The sequence below is a fragment of the Parambassis ranga genome, chromosome 5 (genome assembly GCF_900634625.1).
Source record: "Parambassis ranga chromosome 5, fParRan2.1, whole genome shotgun sequence".
Classification (NCBI taxonomy): Eukaryota; Metazoa; Chordata; class Actinopteri; family Ambassidae; genus Parambassis; species Parambassis ranga.
In genome coordinates this window covers 22818428-22844402 of record NC_041026.1, presented here as the reverse complement: position 1 = coordinate 22844402, position 25975 = coordinate 22818428, and the positions used below count along the sequence as shown (strand labels likewise).

At 42.1% G+C, this 25975-nt stretch overlaps 1 protein-coding gene across 6 annotated transcripts in view; it reads right to left on the bottom strand.

Moving 5' to 3' along the window:
- The window catches only part of LOC114435622 (arf-GAP with coiled-coil, ANK repeat and PH domain-containing protein 3-like), a 44899-nt gene extending 19210 nt beyond the window's left edge, over positions 1–25689 (bottom strand). For all 6 annotated transcript variants that reach the window (XM_028405478.1, XM_028405480.1, XM_028405479.1 and 3 more), the window contains exons 1-2: positions 25405–25689; positions 3361–3418 (exon numbers count right to left, since the gene is read on the bottom strand). In XM_028405478.1, coding sequence (XP_028261279.1) covers positions 3361–3418; positions 25405–25451 — 105 coding nt within the window. In that variant the 5' untranslated portion in view covers positions 25452–25689. The remainder of the gene's footprint in view (positions 1–3360; positions 3419–25404) is intronic.
- Positions 25690–25975: the final 286 nt, after the last annotated feature.

The following is a 25975-nucleotide window of genomic DNA, read 5'->3' as shown; positions in this document are numbered from 1 at the left end:
TTCACAGCTGCTGGCCTGCACAAGTATAATTTTAGTCAAACATATTGCACATGCCAAAATAAAATGTGAGCAAACTATTTAAAATAGGTCTGGTCAGAACCTAAAATACTGGTTAACAGAGCCACTGGGTCCAGACAGGCATCATGACATCCCTTGGCCTCATTCTGTGTACTAAACCCCAGAAACAAACATAAGGGAAAGGCTGACAAAGCTGCCTGGCCAAGAGGAGTCACTTTCAATGTGATTTATTTTCAATCTTTTTAATCAGTTGCTTGGTCAGCCCATTGGAGCTCAACACGCAGAGTAGGATGTGATTTTTGGGGAGCGGGGTCTGCCTTCCAAGCTGCCTTTTAAAACCAGAAGACACAAAGTGCTAGGTGATGCTACAGGAACAGAGTGGAATGTCAGTGTACTCGCCAAATATCACCAGGATCTAACATTTGACTAAAAATGTTATTAAAGGGGTGACTTCATAGGTGAGTGTTTAGGCTGCATGTCAGTGCTCATGTCAATCTCTTTGCAGCATGAATGTAATCTTTGAACAGAATCCATTTAATAGTGAGGGAGATGTTTTAGTCGGGACTAATGTGGTGGAACTAATACTGCAGAGCCGCGGATAAAACTAGCTGCATGGATAAAACGATGGATAAAAATCACCAAGAAGACATGGCCAAAAATATCAAGAGGCGCTGCAGCAGTGCATGCTGGGAATTTTAGGAAAGAATGTGAACAAGTAATGGACACAAAGTGTGGGTTCTAATTTCAGACTGATACAAAAGAACATAATTGTAAATACATATTACCAGGTGCAGACAGATGACAGTGATGGTATGTACACTTTTAAACACCACACCGCTACCCCCCCTACGGGTAATATGATAAGTTACAAAGCAGTACACTGTCATTACTGGTGCTCTAACGCAGCTGTGTGCACAACACAATCCGAACATGTGTGTGTTTGTGTTTCAGTGAGGTGTGGTATACAGAAGAGAGAGTGCAGTAAGCCTTTAATTATCTCATTTGGTGCAGTAGTTCCCAAGGTTGTCACTATGTGAGTGTGGTTTACTGGTTGACTGGCTGTAAGTCCTTCACTCTCGCAGCGTGAACATTGCTGAAATGAGCTGGTGGAGTTTGGCACACTTGTACAAGGTGTAGATCACACACTATAATGTATAAATTCACGTGTAAATGCCTGACACTGATATGAATCCTCAGAAAAACATGTAGAGGTATGATGCTGCTGCTCCACCACCACATGTCTGACACAGGAAATCTGATCTCATCGTAGGCTGTACTAAGCCCCCAGGGCCTGAGCATGGCCATTAGGGGCAAAGTATATGTGTCTGGTTTTGATAATAAATGGGCTGGAAGAACAACAGGGGTCCACTTGGAGCCAAAATGCCACATCTGGTACCACATGACAGACCCTGCTGTGTTAATTGACCGCAACAGTTACAGTGTAATGCAGAGTCTCTGCAGGGCACTGAGGTGTAGAATGGACATTTACACATGTTTGCTAGTTCCACAGATCCACAGATATTAGGTCACAAAGCAGAAATTTAAAAAACATGTAAAATATTTATGCCATTTCAGTGTGAGTCGTGACAGAAAACCTCATCAAATGTTTTCACATTTATCAGAATACATCCCTCGCACAGAGGTCTACCTCTAAGCTTCAGAGCATCAGAGAGGCCCCCTGCTGAACAGAACAAATCACCCTGATGGAAACCTCTCCCTTTTTATCTTTGAATGATGCCCAGAGGGGGCTCAAAGTTCATTGGAGGGTCATGACCTGCTGGGGGTGGAAATAATCTGCAGATTTGTGTTTTGTGTGCTCTGTTGTGGGCATGGACATGTAATAAGGTGCAGAAAATGTCCCAACCAATTTGTCATTTTGAGCATGTTAGTCCGCTAAATTATCTCCAAGGTGCACAAGATGGATGCATGGAGACTGCAGTCTGAAGATGGTGCAGTCACCACCTAACCACAATAACACTACCTCATCCTATAAATTCTCTCTGAGTTCTGAGTTCATCTGAAGCAAGCATTATCTCAGCTCACTCCCTGGAGACAGCCGGCCATCCATTCCTGCTGGTTCCTCATACATAGTCATCTTTATGACCAATAAGGTCCAACAATCACACAGCTATTCCATAATAGACTGCGAGTAAAAATTAATCTTTTTGTGCCCTCTGAACAAAAGTGTGATTCATTTATAATGCACCTCAGAGCACAAAACCTCTTAGAAATACATTGCTTCTATTAAATAAGACCATTAATTCATTATCTCAATAGCAGTAATAATGAGTCATTCCTGTACTGCTTGCAGAAATAAAGCATCACATGCTCATATAACAGAGCTCTGATGTGTGGAGCTTTAATTCTACAGAATTTAATCAGTGTTTGTTCAGTGTGCTCACTGCAACAACCATGACTGTGTCTGAGTGTGTGTGTGTGTGTGTTATCTAGCTGTGCATGAACCTATTAAATAAATTAACTCATGTCTGCTGTGGTTTCCTGGTTTAAATAGTGTTGACATTTAGATAACACAGAGTGAAAGCACAACAATCAAAGGTGGAGAGAGACACAGAGAGCTGACTGACAGAGAAAGAACTGCTTATAGACATTCTCTATATCTGAGATACTTTAGTATTAAAACAATGTCAATCAAAAGCCACATTTGTGTGAGTGATTGATAGGTTTGTGTCCTAACATAGAAGGTACAGGTCAACTCTTTTGGGTCATTATGGAGAAGGTTTGTGGTCAACAACTTTTTTGGTATTTCTAATTCTAATCCACTGCATCATTCTGAGGAGCCTGTCATGCCAACAGGTCCATAACAACGTGGCAGTGAGAGCCTGAACGTTGCACAGTCACACAAACAAACAACATAAGCTGATTACCACAGTACAGAGTATGACCCAGGATCATGCAGGTTTCCACTGCAAATTTTAAAATAGTGGAAACGCTAACAAACACCAAAAAAACTAGCTCATCTAGTCTGGAGGCACGGCTGAGGTTTGCCTGTTAAAGGGTCACACTTTTACAGGGGTCTCTTGAAACAGAGGAAAATTATTAGACTTTTACTTTGTCCACAAATTAAAGAAGGAGCTCAGTCGTCATTTAGTCGGAGATGTTGTGTCATTGCTGCTGTAAATGTGCAGGATACAGAATTCTGTGTGTGTGTTTGTAAAAACAGATATCTATCGACCTTAAATGTTCGTTAATTATCGTTAATTATTAGTATGTATATTGTTTTAGTATAAACCATACAGCTAAAACCTGCATATATGGCACATGCTTGATATTTTTTGAGCTGAAAAGTCTACAGAAAAAAATTCATGCAAGTGAGGTTCATACCTTGTCGAGCTTTGCTTCAATTTCCACCACATCTGTCTCCACATCATCAATACCAGCCCTGCAGAGAGAACACAAAGCCACACAGTTCATCAGATCTGTTTTTCAGTAATGCAGTTTCTGAGAAAAGGAACCACATGTTAAGCTGAAATAAAATAATGTCACTGTCAGAACAAGATTCAAACTCTTGTTTAGGGAGATTCTTGGATTAGTGGTGATCCAAAATATCACAGCGACTAATAACAAATAACCAGAAATGACTGTGTCAGCGACATCTAAAGAAAACAGAACAGAGAGAATAACAAGGTAAAAACACATGACAGAAAGAAGAATGTAAAAGAAGAGCCTAATTCTGTAGCATTTACAGTATCTTTAATTCACCCTGCTCCAAATTAAGCTGTAATCAGTCAGCACACATCACAGTCTCACTGACTTGAACATTAATCCTAATGAGGAGATCGACAAAGGCAACACTCTGGAAGATTAGTGGCCACAGCTGAGCTGCAAAATCAATGAATGACATCATGCAGAAAGACACCAACCGGCACTTAAGTATCTACAAGGTGAGGTGATGAAAGAGGCAGCAGCAACATATTCCGGATCGGCAATCTAATAAACAGTAACAACGTTATATTATAGCTACGTACTTGAATTACTTTTATTTCATTTTTCCATTGTGATGTTCATTAAATATTAAGATAATGGGACTTGATGGCGTTCAGCAGTGTGTGTGTGTGTGTTTCAGGTGGTTAGGGTGGGTGAGGAGCCTTTACCGTTATTCCCCTTGGGGTCTTCTTCCATTAGTGTACACTAACACAGACACACACATCCCCATGTCCACACTGACAGGGTCAGTTGTTATGGCAACTCCCAGTATGTGGGCCACAGAGGCTTAGTTCCCTCAACACTCCTCTACATCCACCAAAAAGGCGACTCCTCAAGAGTCCTCAACAACAGCCTGAGCCAGCCAAAAACCACACCCTGCATGCGCTGGGACATGTCAACCTTAAACCTCGATAGATGATGATCTCATCATACAATCTGAACCCCACCCTCATCTTCAACTTCCTTACACCCCAACAGCTGATTATATACACCATACGCGAGATGCCGTGCAGCATCTGAACAAGATAAACACCTGCCCTGCTAGAGGGGATGCGCACAGTGGGAGGGTGGGGAGAGGGGAGGGGGTTTTGGCGATCAGTGGATGTCAGCTGTAGCACCTGCTGCAGAGAACAACATTCCCAGAATTCCTTTCTGCTCCTGAGATTTCCAACAATGCAGAGGGAGATGCTATTCCTTGACTTGTGTCTGTCAACTTCATTCTCCTTGTTTATACAGACGGAAGTCTTATCTACCACAACATGACCCTCACACAGCAAACAGGCACATGTGTGGTCCGACAGATGAGTCATACTGTTTCATACAGTTGCTTGTACCGAGCACAAACTTTTCATTGCATGTGAGCACAGTTACTCCAAGATTCTCTGACATGCTTCTGGAATGTTTCAGCTTAATTGCTAAATGTTAGTTTGAAATATAAACATGTGCACACACACACACACACGCACACCAGAGCTCTGATTGATGCTCTGTATAAACAAGGATGCTTTGCATAAAATAAAGCAGTGTTGTCTTCTCGATTAGGTCACTCTGAAGCAAACAAATGCATATCAAACAGCTGTTCAATCTGGTGGCTAAGCTCATTACAAGCATGTCACGTCTCAGGCGGCACACAGCGCCAATAAACACACTGTTTACTGTTTAATACAGCTGTAACAGCTGATACCTTTTCAATCAAAGTTTTTCAGCACCGTTGTTGAAAGCAGGCTAAATTTATGTTTAGCATGTGTACACATGTAGGTGCATGTATATATTGACATGGATGAGGAAGCTTTGAAAATAAATTTACTAAGAAGGTTGTTAGCTCTTTGTTAGCGCTGGCAAGGTTAAACACCAAAAGACAGCACTCCTGAGATCAAAGTATGTGCCAGTTTGATAGCGCAGTGTCCTTATCTACCCCTCTACCCCGTACTTTAGCTATTAATATGTTCCCTCTATCCTCATGCACCACAGAGATATGGGATTAAAGTGAAATGGAGTAAAAGTAACTCCCATGGAGGATTATGCTGCAGAACATGATGCTTGCATGAAAGATGCGAGGACACAGATGAAACGTGCGCTTTTCAGCATTTTGTCCCAGTGACACGTGCACACACTTGTGTGGTGTGTGTATAATATGTGTGTTTAAACATTGAAGCAACATTCCAAAGCAGCTTCACTGATGATGCTGGCCAGTCAGAAGACAGGGGGGATGGGCGCCAGTAGTAGCATACTGTACACGGTCTGACATCACTACTGAAGCAGGGGGAGGGGCACCTCACGTGCACTAGCTCCATGTGCACTCCCGTCAGCCCCAAGAACTACCCACACAAGAGTAGAATCTATTCTTGTACCCCCACGCTGCTGGTGTACTGCAGCATCGAAGCTTGCGTGGCTATCATCTATTCCTACTCTCTCTCTCTCTTTTCTATCTCTCTCTCTCTCACAAACACACACACACACACACAAATACGCAGGCAGGTCCAAACCCTCACCCCATGTCTCCCAGACTCATTGTGTCACACAGCATCACATCTACATCAACATCACTTCAAAGATCACAGGGACAGAGGAAGAGGAAAACACAGGTTCTCTAAATATCAGACAAGCCCAGAGCCAGTGGCACAAATGCTCACATGCAACAAATAACAGACATTTACTGCAATGACATGATAGGTGCCTGTTACACACTATGGGCCTTCAGTAAAATGTGTCTAGTGAGAAGCAAAATGTTAACCTGCGTTATGTTTATCCATGTCTGAGCCACTGGCCTAAAACCCATGCATATCTGTGCCTTTATACTGAATATACAAGCACATGGTACTTTACTAATACATTACAATATCAATCACTACGTCATCAACAGTTTACTGATGCTTTTTTCAAATACATACAGTATATATTATATACACTTACAAGCTGAATCAGCAAATCAGGCAGAGATGGGCAATGACCTCTTTTTATCCTGCCATCAGGTGGATATCCACACACACACACACACACACACACACACACACACACACATATATATAAATGAGATGTCAGAGATGACAGACAAATGGAAATAAACAAATGAATCAGAAGCAGAACAGCACAGCTGAAAACACACACACTGACCCAGAAACCTACTAACTACATGGTTTCATCAAAAAAGTCTTAGCTTGCTAGGACAAAAATCAGGTCAAAACATGTGATCTGTCATATTTCCATATATGTATATATATAGAAATATTTGATATTACATATATGCATGTTTAATCGTCCTCAACCGTCATGGTCCCATGATACACTAATTACCATGACATCAGTAGGAATTGACATGTCAGACAGGCAAATTCTTCTGCTTTGATTATCCTCCAAGTTCAGAGTGCACACACACACACACACGTCAGAATTTCACCTTCCCAGAATTCCAAGTACGGGCACCATGGCAACCATTCATTGACCCCAATCTCCATGGTAACAGGCATCAGCATTACTCACGTTTTTTTATACTGACCAATTTCCTCTTTGTCTGATGTGTCTGTCCCTGTCAGCCTCTTCCTATCCTCATATGCACATTATCCCCTGATATGAGCTCTCTTTCAGCCTCTTGAGGAAAAAAAATCAACCCTGCTGAAAAAATGTTCGGTCAATGACAGCAGGTCTGTGTGTTACTGTGCTGATGTAGTGCAGCTTGTGCAGTGCCCGCTGCCACAGACAAAGTGCCCTTCAGTAGTATACTGATCCCCTAAAAGCTATGAAGATGGTGCGGTCAGTGTTGCACACATCCATCAGCTGAGCCATTTTTGCAAATGTCAGTGGGTGACATTTATTGTATACTAATAAACTGCAGAGATTCATTTATAAAGGTGAGACTGAGAGAAGACATGAGAGTGAGAATAATTGTCTTTGTTAAACATGAGCAGGGGCAGGTGTTTTTTTTTTGGGTGAGGACTCTAGCTACACCCACCCATCATTTCTTTGTTCTTCCATCCTACACCGCAATCAGCGAGTTTCTATCACTCTCCATGACAACACTCTCTCCCCCCAAAATAATATTCCCCTTCCTCTCTTTGTTTCATGTGTGCACACCCCTTCTGTCCACAGACTGTCTGTCTGTCTGTCTGCATCCCGTCTGGCTCGTCAGTCTGCTGTATTTTTTTTTAATGTGTGTGTGTGAAGGAGTCTGGTGTTTAAATCAAGGACAAAACAGAAATGCACTGAGCATACAGCACAGTCATGTGTATAAAAAGTGTTCAAAGTCTTCAGTGCAGTCACACATTTAGTAAAACACAAATCGGTTGAAAGCTCCATGCTGGTAGCTGCTCACACATGTGCTTGGGCTCAATTAAAAGAACCCCCAGTAAATGATCCTCACAGACTTCCCTAAACAGTCCGCCTTTTCACACCAACAACAAGCCAAGCCAAACACTAGTATCTTATGTGTGGCGAACAAAGATGCCTTCACTGCTTCCACTTGCACACCCTCCCCTCTACTAACACACAACAAACATCACACTTATTCCCTGAAAAAACATTTGACTGCACTGATGGCTGATGCGACAAAGAGCTCAAACATGACGCTGACAAAAAGGACTCGCCACCGCCTCGAGCTTCGGTTCAGCCAGATTACAATCAAGTGAGCTGACCGAGACAAAGTAACATGCTCATCTACAACACTGCAACAGCCACTCAGTTATATTTTGTTGGACTACTACCTTAGGCTGAAGATAGAAATGGTTCAACATTTCAGAATCATGCTTTAGTGTTTTATTGCCACTGTAGGAGCAGACTTTAAGAATCATGTTCCCTGCCTTTAAGCCGCCAGTGTAAGGCCTTAACTTTGAGAACAGATCAGAACACTCATGATGTTCCCATTATCTTTTTTTCCTAACATTTGTCTGGGAACTTTTCAGGATGGTTTAAGCAGAAATTAGTAGACACTGAAATTGGAGTTGGTGCAGTGTTAATCTCACTGTCTGTCTGCATATTTGTCTGTGTAGTAGCTGCATAATTCAACAAAGCATCACCAAAACCTCACGCTAACAGATACAGCTTCTCTGCTTCCCACCAGCTGTCAGACCACCTGCCTGCTGGCCTCACTAAAGCAGAACATTCACACTAATATAATGCATCTCTGTTATCATTCCTCATAAGCACCCGCGCTGTACGCCACTCACTATAAACACACAGTGTATTTCTGGTAAGTTTCTGGAAGCGGCCTGGGATGTGGAAACATAAGGACGTTCATTCCTAGAGTAAATTCCAGCAGCAGGCCAACAGGAAGTGTGATGGAAAACTTCTTGTGGCAGAGTGTGAAGCAGACAGAAATAATTTTTCTCTAATGTATTGTAACCACAACCCAGCCAGGTGGAACCGCTTTTTCTTGGAAAATACAACATTTGCTCTCCTTTCCTGCCGACGGAGGAGATGGGGGTGGGGCGGACCTTCAAAAAAATGCAACCTGAGTTGCATCATCATAAAGTGAAACTAATTGTTAAACCTCTGTGTATCGGACAAAAGTCTAGACTTGATCCTTATTCAACATTGTTGGTAGATTTAGTTCAAAGTAAGGTCAAAGATGACACCCGCAGCAGCCCTGTGCCCTCTGTCCCAGTGTAGAGAAGCTGCAGCCTGGGTGGAGTTGGGAAATTTGGTGTTAAACCAATTTGGGCAGCAGCACAAGTTTGATCAAGCTCCTGATGGAAATGAACGTTCACCAACTCACTATACCCAAATACTGTAAATGACAGCCCTTCTTTTCAAATTAAGGGGTTGAAGAGATAATTGGAAGATGAGGAGAAGAGACATCAGTGATCAACCACAGAAATGATTACATAACTGGCAGCAGCAACACCCTTTTTGTGTTTTTTCTCCTTCTCCAAACACAGTCTTTACAGTTAGAGTTTTGAGTTGATGGCACAGCTCAGAAAAGGATGCAGCTGGGCTTCTAACCACAGGATGGAAACAGCAGGAGGCCAATAGGGACAGTACATAAGTGGGACTTCATGCTCATTCAAAATCTGCAACCTCTTTAACGCTAAGTGACCTCCCAATGGGGGGTAAGCGGCCGCCAACATGCACACAGATGCAGTTTGCATGAGAAACGCAGAGGAGGAAGAAGACCCCTGTGGTGTGTAAGCCTTATGTTCCCAAGATTCTGCTGCTTCCATCCTTTTGCATCGACCCCACCCAGATAGAGAGCGATGACAGAGGGAATAGAAACTGAAAATATTATAAGAGGCTTGAGCAGAAACCTTGTGTTCAGGCCACAGCTAAATATTTACATCACCCATCTGTGTGTTTTTCTGGAGGGAATGAATGCAGGCAAAGTGTGACTAATGTAAGCATAGCACAGAAAGACCTTTTTCAGGATACACACAGTGTTTAGTCGACGTAGCTCCCTATTAGACAAAGAACTCCAGTTAGTCTGGTCCTATAAAAACACTATCAGTTCTGTCCTCTGTGGCTTAAGTGAAAGAAGAGTACATCTTCTGAATGTGTGTAGGTCAGTGTAAGATTTACAGTCAACATATAAGATCATGAATATTTTTGTGATGACACATCAAAACATACCATGATGCTGCGAAGTCTATGACTAACAGAGCTACATACATTATTCACAACCCCCACACGCCTGCAGCAAGAAGAGACTGGAAGGGAACTACAATCAAAATGAAAGTGCACGTTGACAATTAGGATACGTCAGCCCTTTCCAATAAACCAAAAGAGGATGTTCAGGGAGATCTGGTTGGGTAGGGTTTAGTCGTGCATGGACATCCTGGATGATTTCTATGCTGTAACAGTGTCCATAAACAATAAGCAAACATCAGACAAAAGAAACATTGGATAGGAGCCAGAGAGACATAAAAGTAAAACTGTTTCCTTATTTATCTGTCAAAATAAAATCAGAACCATCTCTACAGCATGACTAAGGAGGAAACAATACTGATATCACAGTGCTGACACAGACAGGTTACAGGTGCATTCCTCAGGCTTTGCTAAGTACAAGGAGACACTGTTCTGTGAGTCTGACTTGTATCTTAAAGAATGTCTGGCACAGATAAGACTTGTCTTTTGTTTCTCTCCTAAAAACACGTATAGATACTACTGCTCTGAGTCTCTGTAGAATCACACCTTGACACGTCTCTTGGGTCAGGATATTGTGGTTAATGTTTTCATTAAATCTGTATTCAGGGTGTTGCGTTGATTTGACAGTAAGCAAGAAATTTAGGCAGACAGAGTGCATGACATACGCTTGCTAAGAAAGTCCTCAAAGCTACAGGTCTGTCACACCGAAGAGCTTTAATAAGAGAGCTGTAAGGTAAAGCAGTATGACAGTGTGTTAATATTTGATCAACTCTCTTTTCCTGTACTGACCAACAAAAGCAGATTTACAGTATGCTCTCAGTTCAAGTGTTTATTTATGGCTATGTATGTGTGTGTGCATTTTAATGTGTGAAAGGACACGCTGCCTTGAACCAGCTGTGCACCAGAAGAAAGAAACGAGCAGCTTCCCTCCTGTTGTCTTTGGCAGCGCTGACCGAACATCAGCGGAGTGAGCCTCCTGCTGACACCACAGTCAGATCTGCCAAAGAGGAAACAAGCACAGATTTACACTTTCATCTATCTCAGAGGCCCATCAACGCCAAACACTCTGGTAAGGTTGGCAGTAATCAACCGATCATGTACATCTCACTCACGCACATCATTCTGAGCTTGGCCAAAAAGTACGATAAGGTCTGGTTTTAGTTTAGAGGGTTTAAATACTGATGAACCTCAATGGCCTGTAGGCAATACACTTTTAGGTTAATGAAGAATTTGTCTCATCTTTTTTACCTTCTAAGTATCATTTTTGTTTTGATACTGACACACACACAACACAATAAGCCCAAATTTCTGCACACAGACACAGCAGTTATTTATTGATGAAGTCGCACAACCAGTTTTCACTCACTGTCACCATAATCTGTGTGTGCATGTGTCTGAAAGGAAGGAACTGGAATCTGCTGAAGAAGCTGTGCAGACAATGCAAGCTCACAGACCAGACAAATTTGGTTTGGGATAAACATTTATACATGGAATGAACACTTGGTCCATGCAGCAATTTCCATCACAGTCTCTTGTAATTGTGCACTTTTCTGCAGGCCTGACAGGACACTTCATTCAGTCCTCACAGCTCCTATCTCTGGATGTAGGATAAAAGATGCAGTGTCAGCAGAACCACAGGATTATTTCAGCAGATTTTAATTTGTAATACTGAACTACTTGCTACAACCCGACTCGAAGGCTGCAACCAAGAACGTTGGGTTTTGCTGGCAACGGAACACACACAGCATGTAACAACACTGCATTACTTTACATGGATGGTCTTGATGTGATGGGAAAGAAGCAATGAAAAGTAAAGGGAAAGAACAAATAGGCAGGTTTACATTCACATAAGAGGTGGACTTATGCAAGACTCTTACACAGAGAGGAACAAAGCAAGGACAGAGAGTCGGTGGAACATGTACAGTGTGAAGACTGTGACATGGTAAACAGAGATGTGGTGATATAAAATGTCAGTCACAGATTCTTGTTATTTTATAATATCAGAGTTAAACTCAAATAACTATAGTGCTGATAAAGGAGACTGTATTGACCTTTGTTTCCTTGAGAGCACTGTTCAGATAATAGACTAGAGGATTAATGAATAAACCAGAAGGATCAGTGTGTGGATTTAAAATGATCTATTAGCAGAAACTGAAGTCATAATCATCTCAAAATACAAATTGCTGTACGTGGTTAAAAAGAGACCCTTGTATATCTGCCCAGTCTGTGCTGCCATGCTCCTAGCCCACAATGCACAGGCTGAACACTGGCTCTAAAAACAACCTTTTGAGTTCTGGTTTATTCTTATTCACTTTTCGAAACTCAGTTTTTTATATTCTAGCCTGTAGAAAAAAAATGTTCAGAAGATCTGCAACGCCTCATTACACGGCCAGATTTTATTATCTGGCACTGGACACCTCCTCTAACCTGTGTAGAAAGGCTTCAAATTAGATAATCCTTTCAAGGAGCGTTACTTTGAATTTCCATTAGTTCCATCCTATAAAATTAATAGGGAATTAAGTCAGAGTTATTTTTTCCATGATATTCAAATGAAATGCACGTGAGATGATGGTACAGAGTGTTTTATGGACCTCTGTAGGTTTATGATGTTTAGTAACAATTTGAGCAGCATGTTTACATGATGATAACCAACACTATCACTGCCGCTCTTTGTTTACACACTCAGCTGATTGTAGCATCAGCTGCTCTTACAGATCACACAGCAACTGCAATAGAGGGGTGGTTGAGCTTTTATGCCATTTAACTGCATTGAAATCCTCCAGCAGCTGCAGCATGGCCTAAATTACACTTCATGCACAGTGTTGTACCATTTCTGATGAGAACTATGCTGCTTTTACTGTCGTGTAGTTTTAAAAACTTGTGGGAAAAATGTGCTTGTGTGCAGTGAGAATGGAGCCTTCACTGCCCAGTCTCTGATCTGGTTTATTACCCTCTTGTCCAAAATAAACTGCGACTTGCAGTCACCATGAAAGTTCAAGTTATGCTTGTTTCATATAGACCTAATCTCCCTTCTCTTCAGCCAAAATCTCCTGACAGAACCTCCTTGTTCTGTCAGGATCTGCTAGCTACATCTGTCTACTCTGCAGTAGCATATGTGAGCACACATACACTGTAATCTCCACTACACCCACATACCAAAGCAATGGTATATATAACATGGTCATCCTTCCTTCCTGCTCTAAGACATATTGTCCATTATTGGCCGGTCACTGTGCTTCAGCTGTTCTGATTTTTTCCACTTGTATGCTATGGGCAATCCATCGAACAAATGGAAGGAAGCACTCTGCCTGTGAGAGAGTGCATGTGTGTGTGCATGACTTTGTGGGGGTGGGAATGATGGATCCAAGAAAGTGTGGGACTGCTGACATGGCAGATGGGAATGTTTTCATTTGGTTACAAGGAATTCCACAGAGATCTGAGGCAGGGATGCAGGCTGAATAATGTAAAGAAGGGAAATGTGAAGTGGGGAATCCATTGGTTTTTAAGAGAGCAATCAGTGTTCCCGTCTCTGCTCATGTCTCTACAGAAGATTGGCTTGTCAATCACAGTTGCGGCTTCAGAACTGCAGGGATGTTTGGAATCACAGAGGATGAGGGCTGGTGGGCTGCCAGACACACAATGAGCCTGTGTCGACAACCTGTGAGGGAAACGTCATTGATAAATGTCGAACGGAGATTATGGAGAAAAGGAAACAAACGGCAGGAACCGGAAGTTAATGCCAGTGGTCCAAAATTCTGACGAAAACTGGTTTCAGCTTGCTTCATATGGCGTCACAACCAGCCTGAGGCAACAGGGACGTGGGTGGAAGAGGAGAGATGGAGGGTGAGAGACAAAGCGGATGAAGGCATAAGAGTAAACAAGAAGAGCAAACAGCATATTAAGGCAGAAAATAATAATAGGACATGAGGGAAAACTGCAGCTCACTAAAACAAGAGAGCACAACTGAAACAAAAGGACAGGGAATGTCGGGCCAAATCTGAACCAGCTGCTCAAGTGGATCCCAGATGTGAGGGAGCCAGAGTCAACACACACAGACACACAAACACACACCATCTCCTAGTTTGCATGAGACGGCTTTGCGCCAGAGTTAACCGCATGACTATTGTCACCTCAGGGAGCTGAGTCCGAGCAGCGCCCGCCAATGGACAGGACAGCTGTCCACTTCCTGTGTTCGACTCCAGCTCTGCCCTCTGTGTGTTTGTGGCATTTCTCTGAGAAGTGTTATCAGCAATGTGTGTTTTCATTCATACTTAGGTGCCTGAATATGTGAGCGTAGCTCATGACGCATTTGGTGTTAACCCTTTAACACCACCCTCAATAGTTGATGAAACGCCTGTCAAAGGCATACCCAAATTAAACTACAAGCTGTTTGTGACCCCTTAGGAGTATGTGCAAAAGCTTGGTCTCATTGTGAAGGTAACACTCTGAAATTTTTATTTTAGCTGTGTGATTTACTGCAATTGCAAATGGTTAACAGTGAGAGAAGTCTAAACACAGAGAAATAAAAAGATTTTGTAGCTCGCCTAAATTTTTTTTGTAAAAAAAGGCTGCTTGACAACTGGAGCATGGTGATGTTGATTAGATGACAATATAGTGACACAGGCTGAAGTCTTACCTATTCCCAGTTAAAAGTAGATAGTAATTGGACAAGAAATGACCATTTGGGACAGGTTTTTCTGTAGGTATTCCCAGGCGCTCTCCAAAAAGTGCCATTTGGAGTCTCCAAATGGACACTTTGGCACCAAAGTGCATAACTCTGGAATGCTTCAACATACAGACATCAATGAGAGCTCTAATGAAAGGTGCCACTTAGAGGAACCTCATTCCATATTCAGATTCACTATTAGTATGATTGAAATAATGTTAGTGAAGCAAAAACACATTGAATGCTCATTATTCTACTGAAACTGAAATTGTGCATCACAAGAAAAGACTCAGAACAAGAGATATGGTCAAAAACAACACCTTTATCTAAACAAATACCCAAACTACTTACAGCAAACTGTTTACATGTTTACAATTCCACAGGTTTCACAGCCACATGTTGTTCTCAGTATGCCACTGTTACAGTCACGGGCTGCTACAAAGCACAGCTAGAAAGCTTGATGGGTGTCTTACTGTCACCAGAGATGTAGACTGGCTTGTGATGTTGTACACTGGGAGTAGGAGGCTGCTCTGGCTCTGGTGCTTGGCTCCCACTCTGTATCTGAATCAGTTTGCCTAAAATGCAAAAAATAAGGTTTTCATTCACAGAACAACTGTATCTGCATTCATTGTTCACCTCACAAATCAATAGTAAAAGTGCACACCACACAGGTAAACAAAATAGAACAGTGTTTGCCTAAAATGCAAAAAATATATATAAAACAAAATAACTATAGATGTATGTATGGTTGTATGTATATATCAGATATTCATTCACAGAACAACTGTAGCTGTATTCATTGTTCACCTCACAAATCAGTCCTCCACAACTACTTTTGGAGGAATAGTAAAAGCACACACCTCCCCCACACAGGTAAACAGAACAAAGGACCCACACAGGTAAATGAAATAGAACACAGTGTTTGCCTAAAAATGCACAAAATATATATAAAACAAAATAACTATAGATGTATGTATGGTTGTATGTATATATCAGATATTCATTCACAGAACAACTGTAGCTGTATTCATTGTTCACCTCACAAATCAGTCCTCCACAACTACTTTTGGAGGAATAGTAAAAGCGCACACCTCCCCCACACAGGTAAACAAAACAAAGGACACAACACTGTATTCACTAATTCTTTGAAACGTCTACATTCTATTTATAAAACTGCAACATGTATAAAAGTTACTTACTTGTCATGGACAATATCTTCTCCTTCAATGAACATGTCCTCCTCCACCGAGTCAACAGACGACACATAACTTTGCGCATCCGACACATCCTCGTCAGAAAAGTCGCTTTCCCGTCTCGTACACTCTTCAATAACTTCTTCAACAGTGTAATTCTTCTTTTCCATGCGTTTCGCCATCTCTCTGGTCACTGGAAATACCACTGGAATGGAGATATACGCTCACTCTCACTATTACGCATTTACGCATGGACAGCCGGCATCCATTGTTCATGTTTACGCTTAGGCCTGTAGCCCACCCTCCTTCCACAACCCCTTCATGTGGGACATCCCCGTGACGGAAATCTTATTGGCTATACGTCCATTGCATCAGATTCAGCGTCAAATATAATGGGCTGAAAATACAAGCGTAAGAGTGGGGGGAGGTGCTTCGCTCGATATAGTCGCTCATTGGATTCTTTTGGCTAGGGACAGGCCCTCGATCCTTTTGTATGGTCAAACGAGCTGTCAATCAATAGAGTAGGGAAGTGGCTTTCCAACGAGGTGTAGGTTGTCAACAAAGAGCACAAAATGGCTGCGCCCAGACGGAGATATTGCAGTGAAAACATGAACCGTCCCGTCCTCGGGCCGCGTGTACTTAAAAGGTTAACGAACAGTATGAAATGTCAGGCAGGCTACCAGGTTGCTAGACTGTTACTACAGTAACAGTGCCATTAATCCTCCTCCATTTTTCTGTCCTGCTTCCTGCAGCCTTCATGGTCTACACATCCTCTGAGCCCACTCATCCCTCGACCCAGCTTTCTCTCACACCGTCCATCCATCAATTATTCCTGCTGTCATGTTAATCAGTCCTTCAGCTATACCAGGCTCTCTTAGGCAGGTCTTTAACTACGTCCAGTTCAGGAACAGACAAACAGGCTCAGGTCCTGCACAGAAACCTAATCCGCCTGGCTCCTGCAGCTTAAACACTGATTCATATCCACCCCACACCCACATTACCAGTAAAGAAGGCAAAGTACAGAGAAGAGAAAGAAGAGTGAAAGGGCAGCAAACATGTACAAATGATCCTTGAGAAGAAAGATGTCGACACAAAAGGCCTCTCACCCTGCCTTTCATCCTCTGCCACTTGGTAAAACCGGTCAGGTTGTTTTTTTTGCTTTTTCAATTCAGCAAGCAGGGCTCAGTGACACAGATAAATCCCACATCATTGTGTGTAGATGACAAATATCCACTTGTGGCTTGTATGTCTTTTTTTTGCAGGAATGCACGTATTAGTCATACCAACGTCAACAGCAGGAACTCGCTCTGATCTTAAATTATTCATAGATAAACAACAGAAGAATGTGAGTGAATGTGTGCCTGCAGACACGGTCTTGTGGAACAGGCTTGTCTTAATACACTTCAGTTTTGACATGAATCCTCCAACCAGGATGTAAACAGTTGACGCTACCGTTGATATATGGTGGAATAGTTTAGTTTTAAATTGTTGACCATGATGAGAAGTCTCACAGGATGGAAAAAGATTTACTGTAGAGAACTGTTTATAAAACACACAACAAGCCACCATGGAGTGGAGGGTTCAGTTTCTTCAGACAGAAAACCTCACTGTTTTGATACCTGTTTCTTGCATGTCATGCAGTTTGGAGACGCCGTGATCTCTGGTTGACCCTGGTTGCACATTATGACCATATGAGAAGCTACATGGCACCATATGCTGCACACCAGTTTTTAACGCTAACAAGCACATGCTGCTACATGTTTGACAGCTTTACTTTACGCATATGTGCATAAACATACTAATATCTTCAGGATGTATCCATGCATGCCTAAAAGTGTGGCAGTCAGCGCTGTAGTCTGGCCACCACACACATTCCACATATTACACACCGGCTGGCCCTGCTAGTTTTAATGACTTCCTGGGGATTGAACTCTCCTCAGTGCAAACATGGCTTCTATTTTAACCTCTGTACACCTACAGAAAAAAGCTGCTGTGCTTGTTTGTCTGTCAGCAGTTTTGACAAATGATATAGAACGAAAACCAGCAAACTGTGTTTTTAAACTAGAAACTGCAGACAAAATACGTGTTTAAGCTTTGCAGCACACTTGAGGGTAGACAAAGGCTTCTCGCTGAGAAAATACTGTGTAACGCCAAGATGAAGAAAGCAGCCCAGGAACACAATGCAGGCATGTTACTTAATAGTTTTGATTCGAGTTTCGACAGGCCTTGGCAGGATTTTAACAAACTCTCCAACAAATGCTGATCTCAGTCTGACTAAATGATAGCACTGCAAGGTTAATAACTCTGAACGATGAGGCAGCATGACAGCTGTGAGAATCTTTAATTTGTGCCACATTTTCTTCTCTTGTATCTGAACCGACACAACTTTAATCTGTTCTGAGCTTTGATGGTGTTTGGATGGAAAGGTTGTTTTCCAAGATAGTTATATAACATTATTTTTTTTAATAATACCTGACACCATTTTCACATTGTCTGATGTCCAAAAACTGCAGTAATTAGGAAATGTACCTTTTATATCTGCTATGAGCACTGAACTATTTATGAACACAAAACTACAGTAAATGTAGCATTAAGGGATAAAAGTGCTTCTACAAATGTTTTTATGTTCTTTGTTATAGGTAGGGTAGGAGATTTCATTCTGATGCACTTTTTGTTACACCTTCTTGTTTTTTTTTGTTACACTTATTAGTGTAACGAAGTCACAGACCGCAGGTCGTCTTCAGGTGATGCGGGTCCATGTAATTGGAGGCGTGGCTTCGGGGTGAGCGCTTTCAAAATCTGGCTGACTCTCACTGAGTTTTCAAAATCTCCTACCCTATACTCCTAACCTTTAACCATTGGACATTTGTACAACTAACAGCCTATTTACAAATGTTGGTGATTTGGGACAATTACAACAATGGAGTAGATTTTATTTTGACAGTGGTGGGGACCTAAGATCCCAACAACTCGCTCTCTCGCGTGTTTTGGCACTGCCAACCAACATAGTTACACACGTTACAGCAGGGAAAGGCACAGCCAATCCCATGGCCATGTGTTACAGTAGGACCAGAGCCATTGATATAACCCAGTCAGAATCAGAATATCAAGGGCTTTGGGTAGGACCAATGACAGGAGGATATCTTTTGGTAAGACGTCAGAAAAGAACGGAATTTAACCCTTCCTGCACCCAATGAGAATCTGTGTTTTTTTTTGGAGGGGATCTAATTATTGGTAGGGACAATCTAGTAATCGCTGGACATTGGTGGGGATGCGTCACCTCCGTATATGCTAAAACTACATCCTTGCATTACAACCATGAGAAATACTATTTTAATGTCACAATGTTTAAAAGATATAAGACTATCAGAATCTTTCACTGAGTCAACAAGCTCAGGGCCTGTTGTTACTCTCCTAAAAATGACATAGTCATTGTGTTGGAGACACAAATGCGGAGCTTTCTTTGCAATAATTCTATATCCTGCTCATGTTAGATGGGGAAATTGCATTGAGGTTCTCAGGGTAAGAGGCTGACAGTGTGTGAGCTTTAATAGGGTGTGTAGGCTATCCACTTGATTTAATCAGAGAGTGTGGTTACTGATAATCCTATTTCATATATGGGTCTCACACTAAGTCCCCCGGCAACACGTGCGGCAAAGCGGCAGAAAATCTGCTGCACTGTGGATCCAGTCGAAGTGTCCACGTGCTGGACTGAATATGAACATGTCAAACTGCTGCGTGCCTGACAAGCTGGTAGAGAGAGGAATATGATGGCATGATTAGCCTACATGCTAGCCAGCAGGCTCACACATGCATGTGACACAAATGCAAACACCACAGAAGAACAGTAAAGTCACACAGCGACATCATCACTGTGCCCAATATCATGACCTGCTACAGGTCTGTTATTATTGATCGCACAAGATCACACAAATCCAACATTTCCAGTTTGTTGAGAAAGGAATGCAGGCAGGAATGCAGGCATGCATACAGTGCTTAAGTCATCATAGGATCATCAATGCAAGAGCGAGGCCGCCATCTTTGTTAACCTCATCAACTGTCTTTTTATAAAGAAACTTCTATATCAGGAGAGCATGTTAATGCTACACTGCCAATAGGACCAGAAACACCACAGTCCTTTGAAGTAACCACAATTTTCCATGCATTTGACATGACAGTCCTGTTTTTTTTTGCACTTCCACCAAAGGTCTCTACCTTCACACACACACACACACAGAGAGAGGAACTAAAATATTTATGTGAACTCATGAGGGATGTCAGATATTTTTGCTCTGCTTTGTCTTCCTGTGACACTCGCAGGTTAAAAGACTTTAAAGGTCAGGGAGGAGTTTTAATCTCATCACTGACATCATTAGAGATTTACATGAATAGTAACCATTATACTAACCAATACTAACCACCACTAACATACATTGTCCATGTATGTTTTGTATCTCTCTGTGGCAAAAAAAAGTATTCTACTGTCCAGATTAATAAAGTACCTGCATATCTGCCCATACATTAGACCCTGCATAAATATGAACATCCTCTCCCTGTGTGCCACCAAGTCAAGCATGAATAAATTGTTTGACCTTCCCATACCTTCAAAGGAAAACCTTCTGCCTTAAAGGGCAAATCCCTCAAGATTAGGGCCAAATGCGGGAGATTTGCTTGCCATTTATGGTGTTTGCCAGCAAATACTGCTGGAGTGAATGATTCAGAGAAAAGACAGAACTCTCAAGCAGAGTAATTTTGTTGAGGTCTTTAGAAAAACAATAATAAAAGCCTTAAAATGAATAATGGGACCTTTCACATGTGGTTGATAAGAGGATATGAAATTCTAGGCCAGTGGGACAGTTTCCTTTCCTGTCTGTGCACATGTCCTGTGTCCATGGATTAGTACCTTGATGTGAGTGGTCTGGAATTGAAATGTTTTTCCAAGTGCTTTGTGCTGTATTGAAGATGTGGATATGTTTTCTCTGTAATGTGCAGCAGATAAGGAAACACAGCGGTTGTAGGTGTAAAGCTAAAAAACTAAAACGTCATACTTGTGTGACATCAGCAGGCCCAGGAATCCTATCAGGCAACACTGCATTAGCAAGAATGCACTTTATCAATGTCAACCCACTTTGGCATTGGGTAATCTTATTCAGCACTTTGATACATTTTCCCCTTCCACAGTACAATCTGTGCCCTTCAAGGTCCTCACTTACTCTGCAAGTTATACACACCTGCCTGCTGCCACACACTGCTGTGTGTTTTGGTATGAAAACACACAGATAGGACACACTTTCTCTCCAGACTCCAGGTAGTTCCCCTGTCTGCTAAAGTCACTGGTCAGTCTGCCTCTAACAAGAAAAAGCAGTGTGATTTATTTACACACTAACCAAAAGGAATTTATCCCAAACACACAAGCAAAGTGTGTGTAAAAGAAGGATTTGAGGTGATAACTATGCAGGTAGGGAATAAAAAAAATCCAGACAGTTAAAAGAATCCAGGGCACCAGACAGATATCTGGAGCATCAAAAAGCACTTTAATCTGCCAATAAATGGAGACATGCTTTTAAAGTAATATAATCGTGAGCCAAAAGCCTCTTTTTTTTAAACATAGTGCTGTCAAATCCAGCTCACCAATGAATTATATAAACGTAAAATGAGATTTTTGAACCTTCAGGATTAAGAATTTATTATTATGTAGCTTATATTTTTTTCTTGATATTCAATCTAATGTGCAGCACCATAGTACATCTCAAGGAATATTGGGTTTAAGAGCTGCATCTATGACAAAAACACACACATTGACAAGCTGTGACCTCTTAGCTGTTATTCCTGCATGTAACCATAGCAACCGCAAAGAAGATAAACAACCTGAAAAGAGGAAAAAACAACTTGTCACAATAAATGACTGCTGAACGGGCAACATTGCTGCTTAGTGGTGATGATGCATTTATGATTTTCAGTTAGAAATCCGCATAACATTTACACACAGGCTACCTGAAGAGGGGGAGCATAAGGTGAACAAGCATGTATGTTTGGCACTCACTTTTGTGGTGAGTGACTCTAACACAACTCTATTCAATTTTATTCAATTCATACAATTTGTTGGATTAACAGGGGCTCTATATTGGCTGTAGGTGTTTGTCCCTGTGTGGCCCTGTGATAGACTGTCCCCTGTTGTAACCAGCCCACTGACAGCTGCCTCTAGCCCCGCCTCCCATGACCCTGCAGGATAAAGTGGAGACTAGATGGATGGATGGATGGTATTTTTGGTTTTCTTAAAATCCTTCTTAAAATTAGGTTGTCGCTCTTAGCTGGCCATTTTTAACTGTGTGACACACTCATAGCCTGTCGTTCTCCTCCTGTCATGTTGTTGACTCACTCATCCAACCTGTCCAGACAGCTTGATGCTGTACAGTGATCTGTATGTGTGTGGGTGGGTAGAAAACAGACTGAGGGAGGCAGCAGGTGCTTCTCCAGATCTGTAAACTCTGAGCTGAACAAACAATAAAACACTGATTGCTGGAGCCAACATCTGTTGCTCCATATTCAGCATTCTCATTGCTGCAGTTAGTTTACATATGACAGATGCCACAATGCATTGGAGGTAGAGCACTGCAGGTTTGATATTATCGCTTAAGTGGGTTTCAACACGAAACTCTGGCACCTAGCCAACAACCACAGGGACTAAGAAAAACTATCTTTAATAAATGTATAGATTCTACAAATCACTTCTTTGTGTAAAAACATTAAGTAGCCTACATAGAAAGACATAAATCAAGTTTAAATAAAAACAAAGAAAACTAATTCTCTTACAGTACAATTCTACGTACTGACTGTTTCTAGGCACCCACTCTCCTCTTTCATTCTTAAATTTTCTGTCCTGATTTCTCCCAGCTTTCCGTTGTCTCACTTACAGCAACTGTTGCTAGGCAACAGCTCACACCCACCCATATGCATATTAATACTTAGACTGCATCAATACCACGAGTCAATGACGGGAGCATATAAGCAGCAGAGAGACCATGGAATACATCACTAAATATATATGTGTGTAAATGTTCTACACTGTATATTTTGTAGGTGACATGTGGCTCATTTTATTTCATGATGATGATTTTACTCAGAACTTGCTCCTTAAACACATTTTGTCATTTAACCGAATTAAATCCACACCATCATAAACAAAAGTGTACAGTGGCACACGTCTCAAAGCAAAGCGCCGAAAGGAAATCTGATTCCAACCACTTAATACCAACAAATACAAACAGGTGCACATCACACTGGGAACACAGTGGTTGGTTAAAGGATGAATGAGTGCAGCAGGTGACTGCTAAGTTAAAGGAAGGGCAGAGCAGAGGATGTTGTAACTGAGGCTCAACAAGGGGATGTGTGTTATAGGTACACAGGCATACCTTGAAAATTCTTCTGTGTTCACCCAATCATGCGTGCACAAATAAATGACTGGCACAAGTTAAGACCTGCAGTGAGAGGGTGTGTGTGTGTGAGCTGCTTCTGCTCCATGTGTGGGAAGACAGACAGGACAGGCTCTCTGCTCTACCCACTCCTGTTTCTCCATGACACAACACAGAGGAGGAGACACATAGATGGACAGACAAAGCTCTCTGATATAATGGAAATTCTCCAGTAGTTACCTGCTTAGCTCATACAACACTGACTACAGACCTGCTGGTTTGGATACTCAATTGAAAACAGGATTTGTTAGGATTATGCAGCTATTACACACTGCCATTTAATCTTCATTGAAAAAACTCACAGACAGGAAGCTGCCCTCCACAATGTCCTTAAGATCATTGTCTCCGTCTCAACTGTCACTGATGTCATTTCTGTTTTTATAGACATGACTTCTCATCTGGACAATACTTCCCTTTTATATTGATAACTTATGTTGAATCTGTAAATATCAGGACTTAGAACAATTCTCTGGGTGTAGATGATGCTGTCATGTTTCACAAGAATAAATGTGTGTTCACATAAGAGCAAGCCTCCGTGGACTGTGTTAACCCTGTGGCTTTGTTACCACTACCACAGTGAAAACCTCCTATTTACTATTATGTATACAAACAGGTCTCCTGTGCTCCATATAAACACCATCTCATAAATAGTAGTGTAAAAAGAGTCATCACATCAATGCCATGCATGTAAGTCATATAAACTCATTGTCAGGATTTTCATCATAATAATGGTGGCTGTTTCACAGCATTACTTGTTTCTTATGAGCCAAGAAAACAGTAACATCAGCTTCCTTTGTCAGTGGTGGAATTTTCCAAACAACACTTTTCATAAGATCATGGGAAAGTGAACCGGGAGAGAGAAGGGGAAGTGTCTGAATGTGTGCTGCTCCTCTGTCTCTTCCTGACCTTCTGCCTCAGACATCCATCATCACAGAGATGGGGTTGGAAGAGCAGACTGCATGTCTGTCTTTGTCTTTTATTTCTGTGTCTATCTATCTCTTAAGTCTGTGAACATACAGAATACAGCGTTACAAAAATGCGATGACAGAAGAGAGGATGAGGAAGATGGAAGCAAACACAGAGAGCAAACAGGCAACAGACACTGACAGGGAGAAGCAGAACACAAGACGTGTAACACATCTCAGTTCTTTTTCAGAAAAACCTGATGACACAAATCTGCAACCGGTCTGACTGGTGTTATTAACAGGGGGATCCCTGGCCTACATGTTCCTCTGCTTTTTACCCACTGGCCTGCACAGGAGAGGAGCCAGACTGGCACGTGCCTGAACAGGGCAACCCTCCAGTGGACAGGCAAGGGTCCTAACAGCTGGATCTGTGCCCGACATACAAGCTCGGTTCCTGCAGAGAGAGACCGTGCACCCCTCTTTCTGCTGTCTCTCTGACAGCCTTGCTACTGCTGCTGCCTCTGCAAGGACATCTCCTCCTCTCCAGCGTGCAGACAGAAGACACAGTGGGTGACTGCAGGGCCTCCTCCTCTGACCAAATGATTGCACCCACGCTGTATGCCATGCTGCAATGCTGTCACAGGTATGCACACAAATGCACACAAGGGTCTGCTCATGCTGAAGGAGTGTTAATTAAGACGTGATATCAGGAGAATCACTAATGATTTTATATTGAAAACAAAATGGATCCTCATTGTGCCTGGCTGTAAGTGTGTCTCCTCTCACATGCACTGAGCTCTTCACAACCCACATCAAACCATCTCACAGGAACAACTGATGCTTTTCCAGCAAATGAATCAATGGGCAAAAATCTTAACCAGCCACATGATGAAAGAAATGATTACAGATGAGTAGAAAAAAATGCAAAGAAGCGGCAAAAAATGGACACACATGCGCCACCCTGGTCAGGAGCACATGAGGGAACCAGACATTAAAAACCCCATCTTTCATTTTACCCTGTTGATATCATCACACATTTCGCATTTCAACTGCTGACCCCTTTAAAAAAACATAATGTAAAAGTAGGTGTGCATTTTTGCGCACCGCTGTGAAGTGCGTGTAAGGAGCAGCCGTACCTGAAGCGGGGTGAATCTTTTATACATTCTTCAAAGTCCACCGTCATTTTTGCGTTTTCTCGTGTATTCCTACTTCAGTCTGCCAATGTCATTGCCCGCGGCGGGATGTCGCTTGAACCGGGTGGATGGTGGACTGGTTGTATCCCCTGACGCGCAGCAGTCTGTCGCCCCTCTCTCCCGGTGGCACCGTGACACAAAATGCGAGCCGAATGCGCGGCAGGCAGATTACTACTACTCTACTGCCGCTGCTGCCGACAGGCGAGAGGCGTAGCTGCACCGTGGAGCCTGAACGAGCAGAGAGGAGCGAGCAGCAGATACAACCTGCCGTGTAGGAAAAGAAGGAATCATGGGAAGAGGATACACACGTAGAATACGCTTAAAAATGGCTTCAAGTGAGGCGTGCATCTCTTTTAAGACATGACATATGTAGGCTGTCAAATATTTAACCCGAAAACTGCCTATTTGGACTTGTCTAGCTCACTAGATAAAAAAACATCCTTCTCCAGATGTCCTCTGTAATCTAAATTGTGAAAAAACAGTTTGTATTTGATGCCATTTTATTTCAAATAAA